The sequence below is a fragment of the Merops nubicus genome, unplaced genomic scaffold (assembly GCF_000691845.1).
Source record: "Merops nubicus isolate BGI_N331 unplaced genomic scaffold, ASM69184v1 scaffold3585, whole genome shotgun sequence".
Taxonomy (NCBI): Eukaryota; Metazoa; Chordata; class Aves; order Coraciiformes; family Meropidae; genus Merops; species Merops nubicus.
Window position 1 is genome coordinate 13,041 of NW_008607434.1, and position 20,590 is coordinate 33,630.

General features: G+C 43.5%; 1 protein-coding gene across 1 annotated transcript; it reads left to right on the forward strand.

Moving 5' to 3' along the window:
• Window positions 1-287: 287 nt before the first annotated feature.
• LOC103772585 (myosin-3-like) lies at window positions 288-20,587 on the forward strand (the record flags this gene model as incomplete). Its single annotated transcript, XM_008939919.1, has 28 exons — window positions 288-473; window positions 2,538-2,681; window positions 2,768-2,924; window positions 3,648-3,675; window positions 3,757-3,865; window positions 4,416-4,508; window positions 4,835-4,898; window positions 4,976-5,074; window positions 6,391-6,494; window positions 6,575-6,713; window positions 7,262-7,380; window positions 7,581-7,730; window positions 8,188-8,358; window positions 8,888-9,182; window positions 9,343-9,443; window positions 10,467-10,554; window positions 10,646-10,763; window positions 12,529-12,652; window positions 12,744-12,880; window positions 12,957-13,212; window positions 13,392-13,634; window positions 14,011-14,187; window positions 14,272-14,417; window positions 14,504-14,594; window positions 15,927-16,316; window positions 16,425-16,551; window positions 19,922-20,040; window positions 20,543-20,587. Coding segments are annotated over exons 1-28 (4,020 nt in total), but the record flags the coding sequence as incomplete, so codon positions are not given.
• Between the last annotated feature and the right edge of the window lie 3 nt (window positions 20,588-20,590).

A 20,590-nucleotide genomic window follows, 5' to 3' on the forward strand; every position in this document is an offset into this window, starting at 1 on the left:
TCCATCCCCTTTGCCTCACTTCCCCAGGGAGCCATCCTGCTCCTTCAGGCATGGATCCCCTTCCTTGGGGCTATGAAGGGTGCCATCTTTTCTTCATTGCTTTGGTACATTCCAGCTCTGAGAGGCAAATATCTCCCTGAACACCTTGCGGCACGCATCCAAGAGGTGGGAAGGGTGTCACCAGAGCAACCGGCTTGGGAGGGATGATCGTGGTTCAGCTCCACTCTGCTTGACTCCCAGGACTGCCCAGGGGACTTCCAGCATCAGCCATGAGCAGAGATGCTGGCATGGAGGTGTTTGGTGAGGCGGCGCCGTACCTGCGCAGGCCGGAGAAGGAGAGAATAGAAGCCCAGAACCAGCCGTTCGATGCCAAGACCTACTGCTTCGTGGCTGACCCCGAGGTGGAGTACACCAAAGGGAAGATCAAGACTGCGCAGGATGGGAAGATAACTGTGGAGACAGAGGATGGCAGAGTAAGTACCTTCCTCCTGTCCCTCCTCCCTGCCCTGGGATGTCTGCTAGGGAGGGCAAGGAACAGAGAAAGCACTAGACTACCTCAGCAAGACGTTTGCCTGGCGCAGGCCTTCCCGCTGCCTGGGAGCAGCACAGCTGCCAGAGGAAAGTATTGCTCTGATGCTGGGGTGAAGGTGACCACTGGATAATTTTTCTTGGTTTAGGCTTTAAAGATCAACCAGTTCTCTGAATCAGGTTGGGTTGTAGCCTTGCCAGTCTTGGTGTTCCTCAAGGGCTGTTTTTACCTAACAGTGTCATATCCACTGATAAATCCCTTCCTTTACTGGTAGCAGAGCAGGTAGCTCCTTTGAAAGTCCCCTTTGCATGTGGAATTATTATCAGTATCTCTGGCTGTGAACAGTTTCCTGGGAAGCGTCCAAGGTGTTAATCTTCCAAAACCACTGAAATGTCATAGCAGTTTGTGTCCTCGTAGCTTTTGTAAGAACAGTTGCAGCAGCCACAGAACCACCTCAACCAACGTCTTGGCAGTGGGTGTATGAGATTTTAAAGAAAACAAAGCATAAAGCAGTTGTCCATTGATTCACCCCAGGCTCCAGCAGTCCCTGGTATGTGAGTGAGCAGAGGCTGCAGCAGGCTATTGTGTACAAGGACCTGCTTGTTTTTTTAATATCCCTTTGAGCTTTTTGCCTCTCTAGTGTCCTGTAGGAAAGATTTCCACAGTTTAAAATTGGAGTATGTGTAAAATGCTCCTTTTCTCTGCTATATGCAGCTGGTAATTTCAGCTTTTTTCACAAAAAAATTAGAGTAATTCTTCCTTGCTATGGCCATGGTTCTCTCTGCTATTCCTAATTCTGCAGACTTCAAAAGTGTCTCCCTTTCACCCCCAGATCCCAATACCTGTGTCCATCTTTGTTTCTCTTCTCTGGAGCATTTCTAGTACAACTATATCCTAAGAGGTGTGATCAGTAATAAAGATGTGAATGAACTGATGAACACATCGTACACAACACTCTCTTCTCCCTTTCTCTCTTAATAATTCCTAGTATTTTAGAGCTTCCTGCCCTCTTCTGAGCACTGAACTGGTGTTAGGTTAGAAACCTTTCTAGTGACTGGCAGGTATGTGCTGTGAGTAGCAGTTAATGCGTGATCTCTTCTTCTATATGGAGACTTTCCATGAATCCTAATGGCTCAAGTGTTCAAAAGATATTTAGTGACACCTATCACAAAGTTGCTTTTGGAAACTGTGCCTGTAATTCTTGCTTTCTCAAAAGAAGTCCAAGATCATTCCTCTAGTCAGGACCTGAGCTTGGAAATACTGTTCAGTCTTTCCAAATCAATGTGATTGCAGTAGCACTAATTGGACTGGAGTAGTCAGTTTGGACTGTTGCATGGGAGCAGCAATTACAGGATAAAAGTAATGGGGGGAAAAAACATCTGGAGAAATGACAACAGCATTTTCATGCTCCTTCATGATTCTGTGTGGCTGAGATAAGCTGCTGCCATCTGTGTAACTCTGCTTTCCTGTGTCCCCCTGACCCCACAGGCTCTGGCTGTGTGACTGGACGGTCACCCACGATGTGAGCCCGGTAGACAGTGCTGTTTGGCAGAGCCAGAGCCTTTGTTTAATCAGGAATGGAACAGGCGGGAGTGGAGCAAGCCTGTTCCAAGGAAGGATTTGCTATTGCTGAATCTTTAGCTGTGTCCTGTCCCTCTGGCACTGTGAAGTGTGTCTTGGAGGCTGCAAGGTACTCAGACCAGCAGTTGTGACCCTGGCTATTACAACCACGAGCAGCTCCAGCATAAATCCTGCCTGTGTGGTTGTAGCAATTCCAGGACAGTAGATTTAAATCCTGTAAATTTGCCAGTGTTGTAGAGTTTCTGGCTGGCAGCAGTGTCTACCCTGTAACAGCAATATCTTGTTTGGCAGAGTTAAACAGAAAGAAAAATATTAATTAGGGCAGCCTTACAGGTCTTCTTGCTTCTCTGTGTTTGTGTCTCTGTGTGTACACATGGAAGGAGCATTGAGAGTTGCTGAATCAAGGTTAACTCTTTCTGAATTATAGACAGTTGCTGTCAAACCTGATGATGTATATGCCATGAACCCACCTAAGTTTGACAGAATTGAGGATGTGGCCATGTTGACCCACCTGCATGAACCTGCCGTCCTCTACAACCTCAAAGACCGCTACAGCTCCTGGATGATATATGTAAGTTCCCTCTCATGGCAAAGGAGAAAATCCAGCTGCCTGGAGAGGGACTTCAGTGACTCTTCTGTTCTGTTTTTTTCCTGCAGACCTACTCGGGTCTCTTCTGTGTCACCGTCAACCCCTACAAGTGGCTGCCGGTGTACAACCCGGAGGTGGTGTTGGCCTACCGAGGCAAGAAGCGCCAGGAGGCCCCTCCACACATCTTCTCCATCTCTGACAACGCCTATCAGTTCATGCTGACTGGTGAGCTTTTCTATTTTGACCAGACTCATAGAAAAAAAAACTGTGTCAGAAACCCTGCTTCTGCCCAAGGCCATTTCTTACCTGCCAGGGGCTCAGTTCACAGTGTGCAACTCCAGCTCCTTGTTCTGTGTCATGTTGCAGATTATCTGCTTGGGCTCCCAACTATCGTACTGTGGAATTAGATCTGCCTGTTTTATCACTGTGTGATGCAGAACCAACTCCAGACAGTGTTCTATGTCTCCTGCAATGGGTTTTTTAACTTTGAAGTGCTGTGCACTGAACATTGTATTTCTGGTCTAAATACTAAGCTAAGCACGATAATAGGAACCAGTGCAACGAGCAGTTGGAGTTGGGTAGGACACACTGTCTGGGAAGTCCCTAGTCAGGACATCAGCATGTGGCTTCAAGCAATAGCAGGTAGGTTCAGAACAGAGCTTGAAGGAATATTTTCACCAGAATACATGGGTTTGGTTTGAATAAAGTCCTGTCCCATGTTAAACAGTAATAAAGGTAAACAATGGTGAAGACAGAAGCAAAGAGGAGAGTGTAGGATGGAGAAAAGGAGAAGACAGAAAGTGTGGAGTACAGGCAGGGGAAGAGAGAAGAGAAAGACCATGCATCTTTTTCATTTTGCATGCAGTCTGTTTTTCTTCCACAGGTTAACTGAGAACCAACACTTTTCACTCCAGCTTCTCTGACTGCAGTTATTTTTCCCTTTGACAGATCGTGAAAACCAGTCTATCCTAATCACGTAAGTGCACCTGTCACCTTGGACTTTGCCTCCAACAAAAAGTAGGCAGATAATTATTTGCTCTGTGCTATTCCTCAACAGCGGAGAGTCCGGCGCAGGGAAGACTGTGAACACAAAGCGTGTCATCCAGTACTTTGCAACAATTGCAGCCAGCGGGGACCTGGCCAAGAAGAAGGAGTCCTGGGTGAAGGTGTGAGGAGGAAAAGCTTGGCAGAAGGGCAGTTCAGGATGCTAGTAGCTTATGGCTGCAGACAGCACTGGTTACAAACAGCTACCTCAAAACAGAAAATATCTTTTATTAGCTTCAGCCCCTCTCTGGAAAGGCAGTAAGGCCTAGGGATGATATGCAATTAGGACCACAACAAACAGAAGCCACCAAAGCTGCCACTGTTACTGCCCAGGTGTAGCTTCACCCAGACTGAAACCAGGTCTAGGGGATTGGTGTCCAGGAAGAATCAGAAGCTCCAGTTTATTCACACGGACCAGTCTGACCCTGTGACTGAGAGATGAGAGCTCTGACTGTGGGAGAAATTCTGAATAAGAGAAAAAATGGGTTATTTGCCCTTTACACACAGTGCTGGTTCTTGGTGCTGTGGTCAAGAAGATCCTGTAGTAACACTGTCCAGCTGAAATGAAGGGCACATGGTTGCACATGTAATGAGGCGAGTCACAGGGATAGCCATGTTTTCCTACCACATAGCCCATGGTGGGTTTCAGTAAATATTCAAATATTCTTGCAGGGTACACTTGAGGATCAAATCATCAGCACGAACCCACTGCTGGAGGCTTTTGGGAATGCCAAGACTGTGAGAAACGACAACTCCTCGCGCTTTGTGAGTGCTTCTGTGTCTCTCCCTGCCCTCCTGCACTTCTAATCCTGTTTGCCTGCTTGTTGCTCTCAACTGGGGGCCACTGGGCTGGGAGAAACGTTCTTGCTGAAATATTTCTTGGTTGTTTGTCACATGCTGATATGTTTACAGCTGTTTCATGCTCATAGCTGCATGGGCTGCACAAATTGTTCCCCTTTATTTGTCTTTGAATATCTAAGATAGTTCAAACTTATTTGGAGATGCTGTCATTGAGATTCAAGAAAGAGAAACACTCTGGCCTGTTGCCCTGAGAATGCTGCACTGACCACTGCCTTTTGTCTGCTTGTCAGGGTAAATTCATTCGTATTCATTTTGGTACCTCTGGAAAACTGGCCTCTGGTGACATTGAGACCTGTGAGTAAATGAGATGGGCTTACTGCTTGACTATAAAGAAGAGCTTGAAAAAATTTACCTGTGCATACATATTACAGACTTGCTGGAAAAGTCAAGAGTCACTTTCCAGCTGAAGGCTGAGAGAAGCTACCACATCTTCTACCAGATCCTCTCAAATAAGAAGCCTGAACTGCTTGGTAAGGACAGCCATCACCTGGTGACATTTCACAGTAAAATCAGAATGGAAAACTTCTCCCTAAATATGCCAGCTCAGTGACAGAGGGTCCAGTGGCACCTGGTGGCCCAGCATTGTGTGTCAGAAGCACCCAGGTTCCCCCTTCAGCAGGTGCCCCAGGCTGTGCAAAGCACTGAAGCTCTGATTATGTGCACGGAGGATGACTGGGTTACTAAAGCTGTGCACAGCACGTGTATCTCTGCATAACGAGGTCACTAGGGGTTGACTCCACCTCCAGTTAATCTTCCCTGGGTAAGGTCTAATGCAAACTATGTGCAGGTGAGGTTTGGGGCGACTAATCTACTCTGCCTTATGACTTGTGGTTCTTGCTGGTGTGGAAATTTCAACTTTCATGGGCCACATCCTATGAATAATCTTCAACAGAAGAAATTCCCTGGGTGCAAGGTGATGAGATACCCTGGTCTAGAAACCATCTATCTGAACTCTTCATCATATGGCCAAAAGTTCTTCTGCGTTTCCAGTACAGCCTCTCCAGCCTTCTCCCCCTTCCCACTTCCATGGCATACCCTACCCATGCCCCACACGTGTCCCAAACCCTTTTGCCACTCACTCAACTACTGCATTCATCCTCACTCCACTGTGGCCATCCCTTCCAACTACCCACAGAACATTTCTCAAGGTGGAGCTTCTACCCCCATCCTCCCATCACGTGCCCTCCTGACATTTAGCACATCCCTCTTCCCTTCCAGAGACACTGCTGTGTGCCGGGGGACTGCATAGCTGTACGAGGACACAGACTGGTTTATCTTCAGCATATGGAGGGCTTCGCCTGCTGCACGCTGCACAGCCCCACCACATCTGCACACCTTCACACCTTCACTTCTCCTCTTGCTCTGCCATAGGATTCAGGACTGAAAATGAGTTGTGAATTCTGGCCTCAATTAGATGGAGATAAATACACATATTTGTATTACTGACGTGCACCAGCACACAACCCCAGGGTGTGCAAGGGGCATTCGGGATGTTCCTGTATGTCATGTACGAGGATAAGAGTATACGAGTCTTACCCAAAAGTATCTTTCTCAAAAGCTGTTTCTTTGGATGGCCCTAGTTCCTTGTCTGTTCAGCTCCCGCTACACTCCATATTACACTGGTAGGACTGAGAAGCTGCCCAGGACTTACTTTCTGCTCATCCAGTGGAAGGCACATGAATGGTTTTGGGGGTGCAACAGGAAAAAGAACCTGTGGAGACTTGTTGAGCTGTTGTTCCATTTTCACTACCAGGATCTAGCTCTCACTCCTTTGTTTGCCTTTCAGAGATGCTCCTCATCACAACCAACCCATATGATTACCCCTTCATCAGCCAAGGGGAGATTTCTGTGGCCAGCATTGATGACCAGGAGGAGCTTGTTGCCACAGATGTGAGTACATTTAGCAAGGAGAGGCAGTACCAGTTTTACCATCACTATCATTATAATCAGCTGATCTATCTGGTGTGCAGGCAGCCATTGACATTTTGGGCTTCAGCCCCAGTGAGAGAATGGGGATTTACAAACTGACAGGGACAATCCTGCACTATGGGAAGATGAAGTTCAAGCAGAGACCACGTGAGGAGCAGGCAGAGCCGGATGGCACAGAAGGTAATACCTTCATGGCTTAGAGAGACATATTTTCAACTGTTTTCATACCATTTTTCACTAGAAAGGCAAGGAGTCTTCCAGGAAAGAAGCAGTTGTTCCTTGATGAACATAAAAAGGAAATTCAACCTTCAACTCACCACCTCCTGTAGAGTCACTTTCTGCATCTACTTTATTCCTGTTGGGTCTGCTGCAGGACCTTGTGCCTGTGACACGTTAATGCTGTGTTCACCAGTTTCTGGTAACATATCCAGACGTTCTGCTTGGGTGACATTGTGGAGAAGTGGCTTGAAGAGAAAACCACTCTCTTGTCCTGTCACCAATGCAATCATGGGTTATACCGCACCTGTTGGGACCGCTGTAGCCACTACATCATGAGGACCAGCCCTATGAGGCTGTTTGGAAAAGTAAATGAGAGCATTGGTCAAGCTTTGTGGGCAGGATAAAGCCAACCCGTTTTCCAGGTTTCAGAATGAGCTCTGGCTGGCTCCAGTGCAGTCTGCCTGCCCTGGCTAAGAAGAAAGTATTTCTTTTTTTTGTTTGTTTGACAGAGGCTGACAAAGCAGCATACCTGATGGGCCTGAACTCAGCAGACTTGCTGAAGGCTTTGTGCTACCCCCGGGTGAAAGTGGGAAATGAGTATGTCATGAAGGGCCAAACAGTGGATCAGGTGAGTGTCAGGGAGCAGCAGGGACCGTTGTTGTCCTAAGGGACAGGGGTGGGTGCAGGTCAGAGCTGAGGGTGGCCAAGACCATTAAGGCTGTAGCACACTTTATGGGCTGCCAGTGTCTGTGCATGGTGGAGGGGTGTTTTGTTCTGGTGATGCACGGGCAGTGCCCTGATGGAGCTGTGTGAACCATCTCCCTGCAGGTGCACCAGGCAGTGAATGCCATTTCTAAGTCAGTTTATGAAAAACTCTTCTTGTGGATGGTGGTGCGCATCAACCAACAACTGGATACAAAGCTGCCAAGACAGCACTTCATCGGGGTCTTAGACATTGCTGGCTTTGAGATTTTTGAGGTTTGGCTTTGCATAGCACTCTCAGACTTCGGGCGGCCTTTAAACACTTTTTTCCTTTTGTTTGACTGCTATGACCTTCCCTCCTTCTCACCCCAATGCAGACCCAATGCAAAGAGTGGGGCAAATCTTTCTGAAGCTGCTTCTGCCTTTGTAGATCCATCACCAACTTTGTAAGAGAAAATAAACAGCAGAAGCATAGCCATTAAGCTTCTGTCTCCCTACCCATAGAATCTGTGTTTAGTCCCATTAGGGTCACCCAAAACCATCACCAATTCAGGCTGCATCCGACGTGTATCACAGAACCACCTTTCTGTAAGCCTGGACCACCCATGATATATCCTTTGCACTATTTTCAAAACCCTTTGGGGCCAGTCTGACCGACCTTGCCTTGAATTGTCTACAAAATAAATTGATTGAAGTTAGTTTAACAATATTAACACATTTACTCAAATATTAGTTCAACAGCCTGGAGCAACTGTGCATCAACTTCACCAATGAGAAACTGCAACAGTTCTTCAACCACCACATGTTCGTGCTGGAGCAGGAGGAGTACAAGAAGGAAGGAATTGAATGGGAGTTCATTGACTTTGGAATGGACCTGGCTGCCTGCATTGAGCTTATAGAAAAGGTGAGTTTCCTATGGAGCTTGTGCAATCGCAGAAATGAGACCTGGAAGGGGTTCTCGAGAGTGTTTGCACTAGGTGCCTTCAATACAGTCTTTCTGTGAAGCATCCAGGTCTCCTTACCCATTCCCTTCCCTTAAACATAACACATGTGGTTTACTATCCACTAACTAGAAATATATTCTGCCTTCTAAAAAATCATTGCTTTTATTTCTCTATTCTGTCTTTCTTCCACATCATCGTGCTTTTTGCTCCTTCTGGATAAGAAGTAACTACTGTATTCCAAGAAGTTGCTGCACATTTTTTGTTTGGCTTGCTTTGTTTTCCAGCCAGTGGCTGAGTAGTTAAAAACCTGGTTTATGAAAATCTAGTGCTTTTGAATATCTTGCCAACTGTTCACAAAAAATCTTGCTTACCTGATCGTCTCAAGCTAATTCTCTGTAAGATAGCCCCAGTAATATAATTTTAGCATTTCTTTCACTCCATGTTATAATAACTTGAATCCATCTTACTTGAAAATATCTTTCCATTCAGCCCATGGGCATCTTCTCCATCCTGGAAGAGGAGTGCATGGTCCCCAAGGCAACTGACACCTCTTTCAAGAACAAGCTCTATGACCAGCATCTGGGCAAGTCCAACAACTTCCAGAAGCCCAAGCCTGGCAAAGGCAAGGCTGAGGCCCACTTCTCCCTGGTGCACTATGCTGGCACAGTGGACTACAACATCACTGGGTGGCTGGAGAAAAATAAGGATCCCTTGAATGAAACTGTTGTGGGGCTGTATCAGAAATCATCTATGAAAATCTTATGCAATCTTTATGCCAGCTTTGGTTCAATAGATGAAGGTAAGATCAGAGGATTATGTCTCCTGTTTGGAGTTTCCAGTTGTAGCTATTACCTGACTTGAGCCAGTGTTGAGTCAGTATTCGTGCTCTGTGTATTAGATGCACAATTATAATGCTGTCAAAGGGATCTACAGCAGTACCTCAGTTGGACTGTCATCTCATTTTCCAGCTGAAGGTGGTGGTATTAAGAAGAAAGGAACCAAGAAAAAGGGCTCTGCCTTCCAAACTCTCTCTGTACTCTTTCGGGTAGGTGTGTTCTCTAGCCCAGCATGGGCCAGCTGCAGAAAACGCTGAGAGCGCCATCCTATGCATCATGCCCACTCTCTCTGTTGCCATATGAAACTGTGGAAAGTTACCTTTGGCATCTGGGAAAGGTTATTTTGATTTCTGCTTTGCTGATGGAGTCCAATGGGATGATGATGGAGAAGGGAAGTCACATGTTTTGATCAGGTGGCACAGTTTCAAGGCAGCCCAAAGGCTGTCTTGGCTTTGACCTTTGGTGCTGGCAACATCCTTTCCTTGTTTGGCTGTAACTGGCTTCTTCCATGATGTGTCTCTCTGACTACATGGTATAGTGTGGTAACTGGTGCCTTGCAGTCAGTGTGGGCAACGCAAATGGCACGTTACAGCGCCTTAATGCTGCTGTGACTCACCTGTATCTTGGGTCAGGAACAGGCTCAGCTCTTCCTGGCCGGATGAGGAGTGTGGCATCCACCTAGCTGTGACAGGGGCCATACTCAGATTATGTCTTGCATATACAATATGCAATGTATTGCATGAGACGATTAAAGAAATGCAATGTTAAAAAAACCTGTCCTGCAGAGCACGTGACTTCTGATGTCATACGCAAAACATTGATTTTGTGGCTAAATTCTCATTTAAATATACATAAATAATATATCTAAGTAATAAAACCAACAAATCAACCCATTCATTAATTTCATCAAAAGCTTTTTTTGATGAAGAAAGATCATTGCTGGTATCTCAGAATATTGTTCATTTCTCTTCATCCTTGTCCTGTTTAGTAGCTCTTATGATTAGCTTCTAAGCACGAAGAACACATTTTCATTTTAAGACAGAAAGAAAGTCTATGACTTGTATCCACTGTTAGTTGCTCTTTACTTTGCTGATACATGTACAGGATTGTAGAATATTCACTAGAAGAGTAAGAAAGAACTTGGATTTTCATTAGAGTCAAATGATACTGAGAATATTTGTGTTCTGTCATGAAGTAATTACAGAAATTGTGAATGAGCTCTTTCTTTACAGGAAAATCTAAATAAGCTGATGTCCAACTTGCGAACAACTCATCCTCATTTTGTGCGTTGTATCATTCCCAATGAAACAAAGACCCCAGGTAGTTCATAAAGCGTAAATGAGAAATTGGCAGAAAGACCAGTTGACCCATGGTAGAAAAATCAGCATATCCCCATATCATTCTGTCATAGGCCTGATGGATCACAAACTTGTTCTGCACCAGCTGAGATGTAATGGTGTTCTGGAAGGCATTCGAATCTGCAGGAAGGGATTTCCAAACAAGATACTATATGGGGATTTTACACAAAGGTCTGTAATAACATTTTTGTGTTTGCTTCAAGCCCAGTTCATTTGAGAGAAGAGTTTTGCTAAACAAGTCAGTGATATAGTTCTCAGGAAAAGGCTATTTTAATATTTAACAACTATGGGAAGCATGAAAATACATCTAACAGCAGGATCTGTGTGGGCAGTGCCCACACAAATGCCTTTCTGAATACTGTATGCCAAAACCTATTTTAACTTCATTCATGTTCATCTCAATGTTTTGGCATTATTTACTTAGCTTCTCAAATTTGACACAAGCGTGTTTCATCAAAAATATGGAGCGTTGTCTGTACCACATCCTATATTTAACCACTATCTCATAGAAGTTTAAGTAATGTTGTTTAAATAATTCTAACTAGAATGCTTTTATTGAAGGAAAATAGTATTAAACCTGATACCACTTTTTTTGATGAAATTACAAGCTTGACTGGCAAATATAGCTACATTAACAGATTTCAGCATGACATCTAAATTAGTTGCACGTGCCACTCTCATTTTGTACAGGGATAATTTATATTAATTAATTATTATTAATATATTAATTTATATGATTTTATAGAATTAATTTATAGATAAAACCTCCACAACCAAACAATTTTGTCTCAGGAACTGCCATGCAAATAAGACATTCATGAAGGTTCGCTAAATTTAGGGCAACCCAGCTGGGGTCATCTGCTTGTTGCATTTGAACAAAGACAAATGTGGAGTCAGTTCTCGAAGAACAAAGCAAAAACACGACACTTAAAGCACTGAACAGGGCAGCCTGGAGAGCAGGGACACTGGAAAAGGCAGAAGTGGCATTCCAGGCAATAACTGAAGACTTCCCAAGGCAGTGATGTGGGTGGGCAGATTTGTGTATAGGTATACAGAGAGATGCCAAGAAGAATAGGGAGTGGAATGATCTCTCCACATCGGATTAGGAAGTCCATTGTTAGATACTATGTGCAGTTCTGGTTTACATACTTTGGGAGGAATGCAAGAAGCTGGATATGGTTCAGAAAAGAGCTACAGGATAAATGTGAACTCAAGTGCAGTGAGAGATCAAAGTATTTAACACCAAATTATTTAACCCATGAAACTATGTGTCAATGTATTATTTGTCTGGTGTAGAGAACCTACAGGTGTAAAGATTTCTGAATATGCAGCAGTCTGTTCTCTGAAAGACTGACTTAAAGAAAGCAAGAGACCAAGGTTGGGACCTGAAAATGGATGTTGTCAGGGTAGAAGTGAAGTATAGCTTTTCTACAGTGGAGGGTGAATAGCATACCTGGGACACTCTCAAAGTTTGAAGTCTTCAATTAGGATGGACTTTTTTTTTTTTTTTTTTTTTAAATACTATATTAATTACAAGATGGGGGCTGGATGAACAACACAGTGGGAGGACTGTGTGCCTGTGTTATACAGGAGGTCAGAAGAGATAATTGCAGCAGTCTCTCTGTTCTTAAAATGCATTATTTTTTTTAATTATGGGTAACCCGGTGAGCTGGCCACCTCAGTCAGCATGACACAGATGAGCAGAGTCTCTTAAGTCCAGAGAACAGACCATCCATTCCCTCAGTCTCGGTGAGGGCTGTTAAGACATGCTGGGAACCTACTGAGCTGGCCTGCTTATTGCTGATTTGCTGTTTAAGGCTGAAGGTGTGAGTTGGACTCAGCCTTCCTCTGTATCTTCAAAGTGACAGCTGTTCTCATAGCATCCTGTGCACTAAAATGAGACTGACAGTTAAGGATTTTTCCTTTATTTTGTCAGATACCGCCTTCTGAATGCTGGTGTCATTCCAGAAGGACAGTTTATTGACAGCAAGAAGGCATGTGAAAAGTTGCTGTCTTCCATTGAGATAGATCATACTCAGTACAAATTTGGACACACTAAGGTAAACATTTAATTTTTCCACACAGTGGAAAATGATTCATTGCATTAAAATACAAGCCCAGTGATGACTGATTTCTGTTCTTTGGTTGCAGGTGTTCTTCAAGGCAGGTTTGCTAGGTGTCCTGGAAGAGATGCGAGATGATTGCTTAGGACAACTGATCATGCAGACACAGGCTTTATGCAGGGGATACCTCAGGAGACTTGAATTGAAAAGAATGTTTGACCGAAGGTCTGTTTTTTCTGCGAGGTCTTGTTTCTCAAAGATGTGCATTTTCCACAGTACTGATGGATTGTTTTGGTTTCAGGGAGTCCATCTTCTGCATTCAGTACAACATCCGTGCATTCATGAATGTCAAGCATTGGCCCTGGATGAAATTGTACTTCAAGATAAAACCCCTCTTAAAAAGTGTGGGAACTGAGAAAGAAATGGCCATGTTGAAGAAAGAGTTTGAGCAAACAAAAGAAGAACTGGCTAAATCAGAAACCAAGAGGAAAGAACTGGAAAAAAAAATGGTGATTCTAGTGCGAGAGAAGAAGGACCTGCAGCTGCAAGTACAGACTGTACGTAATTTAAAACCATTTTGGCTCCTCAGATTACGTAAGTTTTGTCTGAGTGTTCAGGAAAGAGATGAATGGAAATTCTGTTATTTTGTGTTCCAATTGAATAATGAGCAGGTGATTTCTGCAAGTGTCAGTTCCAACGTGTGACAATGAAACATGTTTCTGTTTTCTGTTAAAAGGAAAATGAAAATTTGGCTGATGCTGAAGAAAGATGTGACCAGCTGATCAAAGCAAAATTCCATCTGGAAGCAAGAATAAAGGACATAATGGAAAAACTGGAAGATGAAGAGGAGATAAATGCTGATCTGGCAGCCAGAAAAAGGAAAGTGGAAGATGAATGTTCTGAGCTGAAGAAGGATATTGATGACATTGAGCTAACATTGGCCAAGGCTGAAAAGGTGAAACATGCTACAGAAAACAAGGTACTTTTTGCTTCTGTTATTTGCATGTTTAACAGTAGTTGCTCTGTCTATATATAGGATATAAAAGTGCAGTCAACTTGAACACTAACATGATGTTGTGTAAAGAAGGCTATGGGTCTAGTGTTAAATTTGGCCACCTCTATTGTGCAGGAAAACCAACCATGATCATGCACAAATACATTAAAAAGTAAAGTTCAGTATTGCTTGGTGACTTCAGGAGGGTTGATATGTAAACAAATGGATTGTATAATTTGACCATATAGTGCAACTAAGTGTCCTGGTTAGTCTAGCAATGAGTTTATTGAGTTTGTGTGTTAACTAACCTATATGAAAGTCGAAGTTATTAATGGTCTTCAAGTGTTTTGCCTTACAATAGGTTAAAAATCTGACTGAAGAAGTGACAAGTTTGAATAAGACTATTATGAAGTTGGTCAAGGAGAAGAAGGCACTACAGGAAGCCCACCAGCAGACACTGGATGACCTGCAAATTGAGGAGGACAAAGTTAATACCCTCACCAAAGTCAGGATCAAGCTGGAGCAAGAAGTGAGCCATGTGAGCATATTCAACACAAGGAGAAGGGGCAGGTTCTTTCTTCAGTTGTTCCCTCTGTCATGTTTGCATATGTTTATCTTACAGGTTGAAGGATCTTTAGAGCAGGAAAGAAAAGTTTGTATGGATCTTGAACGAGCAAAGAGAAAGCTTGAGGGAGACTTGAAACTTGCCCAGGAAACCATAGTGGATCTGGGGAATGATAAACAACATTTAGATGAAAAATTAAGGAAGTATGAGAAAAAAAATAGCGATAAATTTACTATTTGTTTTTGACTGGATGTATTTTCCTTTTATTAAAAGAATATTCGCTTCACAGGAAGGACTTTGAATTTAACCAGATGCAAAATAAAACTGAGGAACAGCAGAATTCAGGTATTCAATTGCAGAAGAAGATCAGAGAATTGCAGGCAAGAGACTTTCTGTAACTATTTCATCATTACTGTTTGTTTGTTTAAACTGTAGTAGCATGAATAATGTTTGTCCACATTTGATCACTAACAAAATCTCTGACCCTGGCACAGTAATTACCTCGATACGTTGTAATAGTTTTCTGCACACAGCTGTGATGCCAGGTGCCCACCAAAGCCCTTCTATCCCCTCCTCAGCTCCACAGGGGAGAGAAAATGTAATGGAAGGCGGGTGAGTCGAGATAAGGACAGCATCATTCATCAATTAGTATCACAGGCAAAAGAGAAATTAGTTTAATTTATTACCAGTCAAATCAGAGTAGGGTAAAACCAAATCTTAAAACTCTTTCCTTCCACCCCTCCCTTCTTCTCAGGCTTAACTTTACTCCTGACTTTCTCTACCTCCTTCCCCTGAGCATTATAGGGGGATGCTGTGACTCCTTCACACGGGCTACAGTTCTTCACAAACTGCTCCAGCATGGATCCCTTCCACAGGGTGTAGTCCTTCAGGAACAGACATATGGGTCCCCCTCATGGTCACATGTCCTGTCAGCAAACTTGCTCCAGTGTGGGCTCCTCTCTCCATGGGTCCACAGGTCATGCCAGGAGCTTGATCCTGCATGGGCTTCACACAGGCTCAGAGCCTTCTTCAAGCATCTACTGGCTTTGGCATGAGATCCTGCATGGGCTGCAGGTGGATGTCTGTTTCACCATGGAGCATGGGGACAACCTGTCTCACCACGGTCCTCATCATCAGCTTGCAGGGAAATCTCTGCTCCAATGCCTGGAGCATCTCCTCCTGCGCCTTCCTCACTGACCTTGGTGTCTGCAGAGTTGTTTCTCTCACATCTTCTCACTCCTGTCTTCTGGCTGCTGTTGGTCTCGTGCAGTCTCCCCTCACCCCGCCACACTTCCTAAATATATTATCACAGAGGTAGTGCTGCTGTCACTGGTGGGCCCAGCTTTGGCCAGCAGCGGGTCTATCTTGGAGCCAGCTATCATTGTTTTTTATTGGACATAGGGGAAACTTCTATCAGCTTCTCACAGAAGCCACCTCTGTAGCCCCCCCACTGCCAAACCCTTGTCATGCAAACCCGAAACAACGACAGAGGGTTGTGATCTAAAGTTAGCATGAGTTGATCCATAGGTCTTTTCCTGTTGATCACGATTCACCTACAATGGCATAAACGGTAAAATTCAAAGGAGCTTTGTTTTGTGTATAGTCTCCAAAATATGGGCTTGTTATTATACTGTGACAGTTATGCACTAACCTAAGCACTGAATGATCTGTTCCCTTACTCATTCCTGATGTGCTCTTTCCTCCTTACACAGGCCCGTGTTGCAGAACTGGAAGAGGAGACTATGAGTGAGAAAGCAGTGCGGGCGAAAGCAGAGAAGCATTGTGATGAGCTGGCTCGTGACCTCAAGGGAATCAGTGAAAGACTTGAAGAGACTGGAGGAGCCACCACTGCTGGAAGCGAACTTAACAAGAAGCGTGAGGCAGAATTTCAGAAGCTGCGCCGTGACCTGGAGGAGGCCACGCTGCAGCACAAGGCCACGGCTGCCGCCCTGCGGAAGAAGCATGCGGACAGCACCGCGGAGCTTGGGGAGCAGATCGACAACCTGCAACGGGTGAAGCAGAAGCTGGAGAAGGAGAAGAGTGAGCTGAAGATGGAGATTGACGATCTGGCCAGGAGTACAGAGACCATTACTAAGTCCAAGGTGTTTCTTGATAAGTGAAATAGTGGAACTGGCACTATTTCCCTCTAGTGAGAATTAAAGGCAATACAAAAACACATACACAGATTCCGCTTTCTTACTGTCTTTCAGGCTAATCTGGAAAAGATGTACCACACCCTGGAAGACCAGATGAGAGATATGAAAGCCAAATTTGAGGAAAGACAGAGAAGTATGAATGAGATGGAGATGCAAAAAGCCCAGCTCCAGGCAGAATCAGGTAAGGAGGGCACGAAGTTCTGTTGAGGGGGATATTTTTTCCCTTCAGTAGCAGAGACCCTCTAAACATGTACCACAAGTGAGACCTATTTGTTCCCAAGGTGATTATTCTACTTCCAGGCTCATTGGTTCAACCATGAGAAATAAATGTTGACTCATAGACAACATTAGAAATAAATCATGTATTCATGAGTGACATATGCAAATTGTAACAATTATTTGCTTATGTAAATAATTCCCAGAATGATGTGACACAGCTTGCTGATTCCATGTAGGGGGACTGGGAATCTGGGACAGACCCAAGTGGCTTGAACAACCTCTTAGCTTTGCACTTTCCGAGAGTGCACATGTTCACTGTGTGGACAGTATCTGTGTGTGTGCTACCCTCATGGAGCTTGTTACTGCTCCCAAGCAGACTTCTTGGAACAGTGCAAGTGATGGGTGTGAATGCTCCTTGGTCTGGCTGGTGTCAAGGTCAAACTTCTCAAGTTATAACACCACTGAATTGGCTTAAACTAACCTTCTGAATTTTAGGGATTTTACATAATATCAGATCAGGGAGTGCTGGTGTATATAGTTCTAGCAGCTGAGCCATGGGGCTACACCTGCCGTGAAAATTCTTTTTCCATGAATTTATATGAGTTTATGTGAATGAGCTCTACAGGCACATCTGTCTGTGGATGGAGGTAGTTACAAGGAAACAGCAGATCAAGGAGGGCATTGCATGTGAAAGTCTCCTAAAATTTGGTAATCTCTGGAGTCTAGTGGTTCTGGTGAATCTTTAAAAACTGCCCAACTCAGAACACCAAGACCTGCCAAATCAGCCCAAGGCCACTCGCAAACACCAGCATCAACAATGGGTTGTATAACTGGGATCACATCCAGGAGGTTGGTGGCCGCCACATGCAAAGACTAGACGATTATACAAAGCACGTGATGAAAACAGGAGCCCCTGAGGGTCTCATGAATGTACTGTGTTCAGTGTTGCCTGGAATTAATAGCTCAAAGCTAATAATTATAGCAACTTAATAAAAGATGTTCAAATAAATATTGGTTGTGATCTGTGTCTCCCCCTTTTCCATCACTTATCAGGGAAAAGGGAATTTACAAAACCTTTCAATGGAGAATGTGATATGGGAACACACAGAAAATAACCAAATTTTATCATCTCTTCTTCTAAGCAATTAAGAGATCATGCTTTCAAGATGATTCTATAAATCTGACCAGTTTGTTGTAATGGCATAGTATTCAAGGGGAATCTTAGAGTGAAATTGAAAATAAGAAAAAATCTAAAATGTCTCAGGAAAAGTCTGCAAAAGATGGTACTGGAGGACTACAAGAATTTTAGAGATGACAGCATGGGCTACAGGCACCTCTTCAAGAAAGGAGAGGGGTGTTACTTGAGCCCACAGGAAAGAGGGTGATGCAGAATAAAAGTTTTCCAGTTATTGTAAAGCTTGTGAAGTGAAACTTTAGGATATACCTCTTCTATCACAGGGCTAATTATGGGAAGCTACTAAAGCATTTAGTGGCAGTTGAGCCAGTGTGACAGTGTAAAATCAGCGCTTCAGCATGAAAATTGTGTTTTAAAGGAAACAAGCGAGCAAATTTTGTGAAGCAATTTGTCTAAAAAGGATTTTATCTAGTGGCTAAAAAATGTAATAAAGGGTATAACTGTAACTAGAGAATTATGTGGATTTAAAAAAAAAAAATAGAAAAATGACATAAGCATTTTTGAGGATTAAAGTATCCTGTGCAACGTTTCACCCCAGAGCAATAGAGAGCTTCAAAGGCACCTGATCATAAAAAATGTGAAACTAAGATTAGATGCTTGCAAACACAAGTCAAGCTGCAAACCTGAGAAAGAGCTGCTGATCTGCAGGACGTGACGGAGACTTAGAATGCGAGTCAGGAGCAAACACGTCTTGGGATGATATATAGGAATGGAAAAAAAGAAGAGCAGCATATACAATGACTGCTACCACCATCCCGGCACAGAGAGGAACTGCAGATGAAAGTAGTCATGTTATGTGGAAAGAAATTACACCAGGGGATGTAAGACAGATGGTTGCAGGTCTTGGGCCACTGAAAGAAAGTACACTTGTGGGTTGGACTGTGGCACTTTTAGAATTTGCGGCAAACATTTAATAAAGTAGGAATGAAATAGGTAAATGGATGAGCCTTTGTGCTACACCAGCTCATAGCAAGGTTAAACATGTATCAGTGGGTCTTTATATGGCCTCCTTGATGACTGCCTTAAGTCAAAATAAGACAGCAATGGCATCAGCAGCACTAACATTAATCTGTAAGTTGAGAAGCAACAGGGAATCGCTCACGTATGGGCAGGACAAAACGCCACGTGCCAGTCCCCCAGTCCTGATGGAGCACGGGTAGCACTGGTCCTCTGGCAGCAGCAATGACAAATCAGGTTCCTTGTAGCACTGGGTGCTCAAATGCACCACACTAAATATTGCAAATGCCTGTGTGGAAAAAAGTAGGGAAACCTACCTGGAATCAGTTGTGGAGACAGTACAAAATACTAAGTATTGTGAAGTGGTTTAGGAGAAAAGGGAAATAGGGGAAAGTTCCATATGAGGGACAAGCAGGACCAAAGACTGACAGTAACGCAGCAGATGAAGAACAGAGAAGAGGAGGTTTCCAGAGCAGACAAATGCTTTTCTGGAAGAAAGGAAAGGTCAAGTGAACATTGATAGCAGGGGTGGGAGCAGAAGAAATGGACTAAACCTGTGCAAAGCATAAGAGAGTATTAAAGTGTTTAGTAGAAGTTATGGTAAAATGAAATGGGACAAAAACACAGAACAAGATAGAAAGAGTGATACAACTTGAAGAAACATCTAGACCTAGAGAAAGGATTGCCAGTTTCTCTAATATTCTTTTAGAAAAGGATATTGGTATAGAAGAAGTTTGGAACAGATAACAAGAAATTAAAAGGTTTGAAACTGTAGAGAAGCTAAGTATTATGTGCTGAAGTAGTTAAAGCTGAGAGAATTGTGGGTTAAGTGTATGTGAAGGTCTGAATAAAGTCTGAATAAAGAGTGAAACTCATGACTGAAGCAGAATAGCAATAACGTTGAAGGAGACAGAATAGGTAAGTTTTGGGAGGAGACACATCTGTCTCATAATTTCATTACTAAACCTGAATTATTCTAAGAGTAAAGATGACCTAGTAAAAAGGATATGTGCAATGAGAAAGGTAAAATAAGATTATTTATATACATAAAGGTAAACAACTGGTAAGATTAACAATGTTGTGTGGTTCCAGTTATCTGTCACTGAGTATTATTTATATATGAATGTTTTCAGGCTACTTAATCTGGACTGAACTGGAAACTTGTCTTTTCTTGTCACAGGTGAACTAAGCCGTCAACTTGAAGAGAAAGAAACCATAATGTTGCAAGTGTCCAGAAGCAAGCAGGCAATTACACAGCAAATAGAAGAACTTAAAAGGCAGCTGGACGAAGAGATCAAGGTAATGCTAACTACTGAGCACGTGCTAAGGTTTCAAAATGTACTGGGGCATTGCTTCATTTAAAAAACACTTTTGGAAGTTCATAAGTATTATTGCCTGCTGTCTAATACAACAAAATTACTACTGGACAAGACACGTACAGTGAGCACTGTGTTGAAGTGCTTCGCTAAGGAGGTCTCTGATGTGTTAAAACTGGTTTCACTTTTGGTGATTTTTTTTTCATGTGTTTTAACTTTAAAGCTGCGGTCTATGTAATTTCTTTTGCTTCTGTAGCCCCAGGGAAGAAAAGTTACAGCATATGCCAAGGTGAAAGCATCACTTTTGGTCTTTTCTAGTGGTAGAACTGAGAAAGGTTTGTTGCAGCTGAAGATACCTGTCTGAACACTTATAAACCTTTGTCTTCTGCCCATCCTGCAGTGACCATATTTTTAGCGTGGAAGGTCATGGGGTCACTTGCTGGTCACACCTAACATAAATACATGATATTATGGCTAATTTTCAGGCCAAGAACACCCTGACCCATGCCTTGCAGTCTGCTCGCCACGACTGT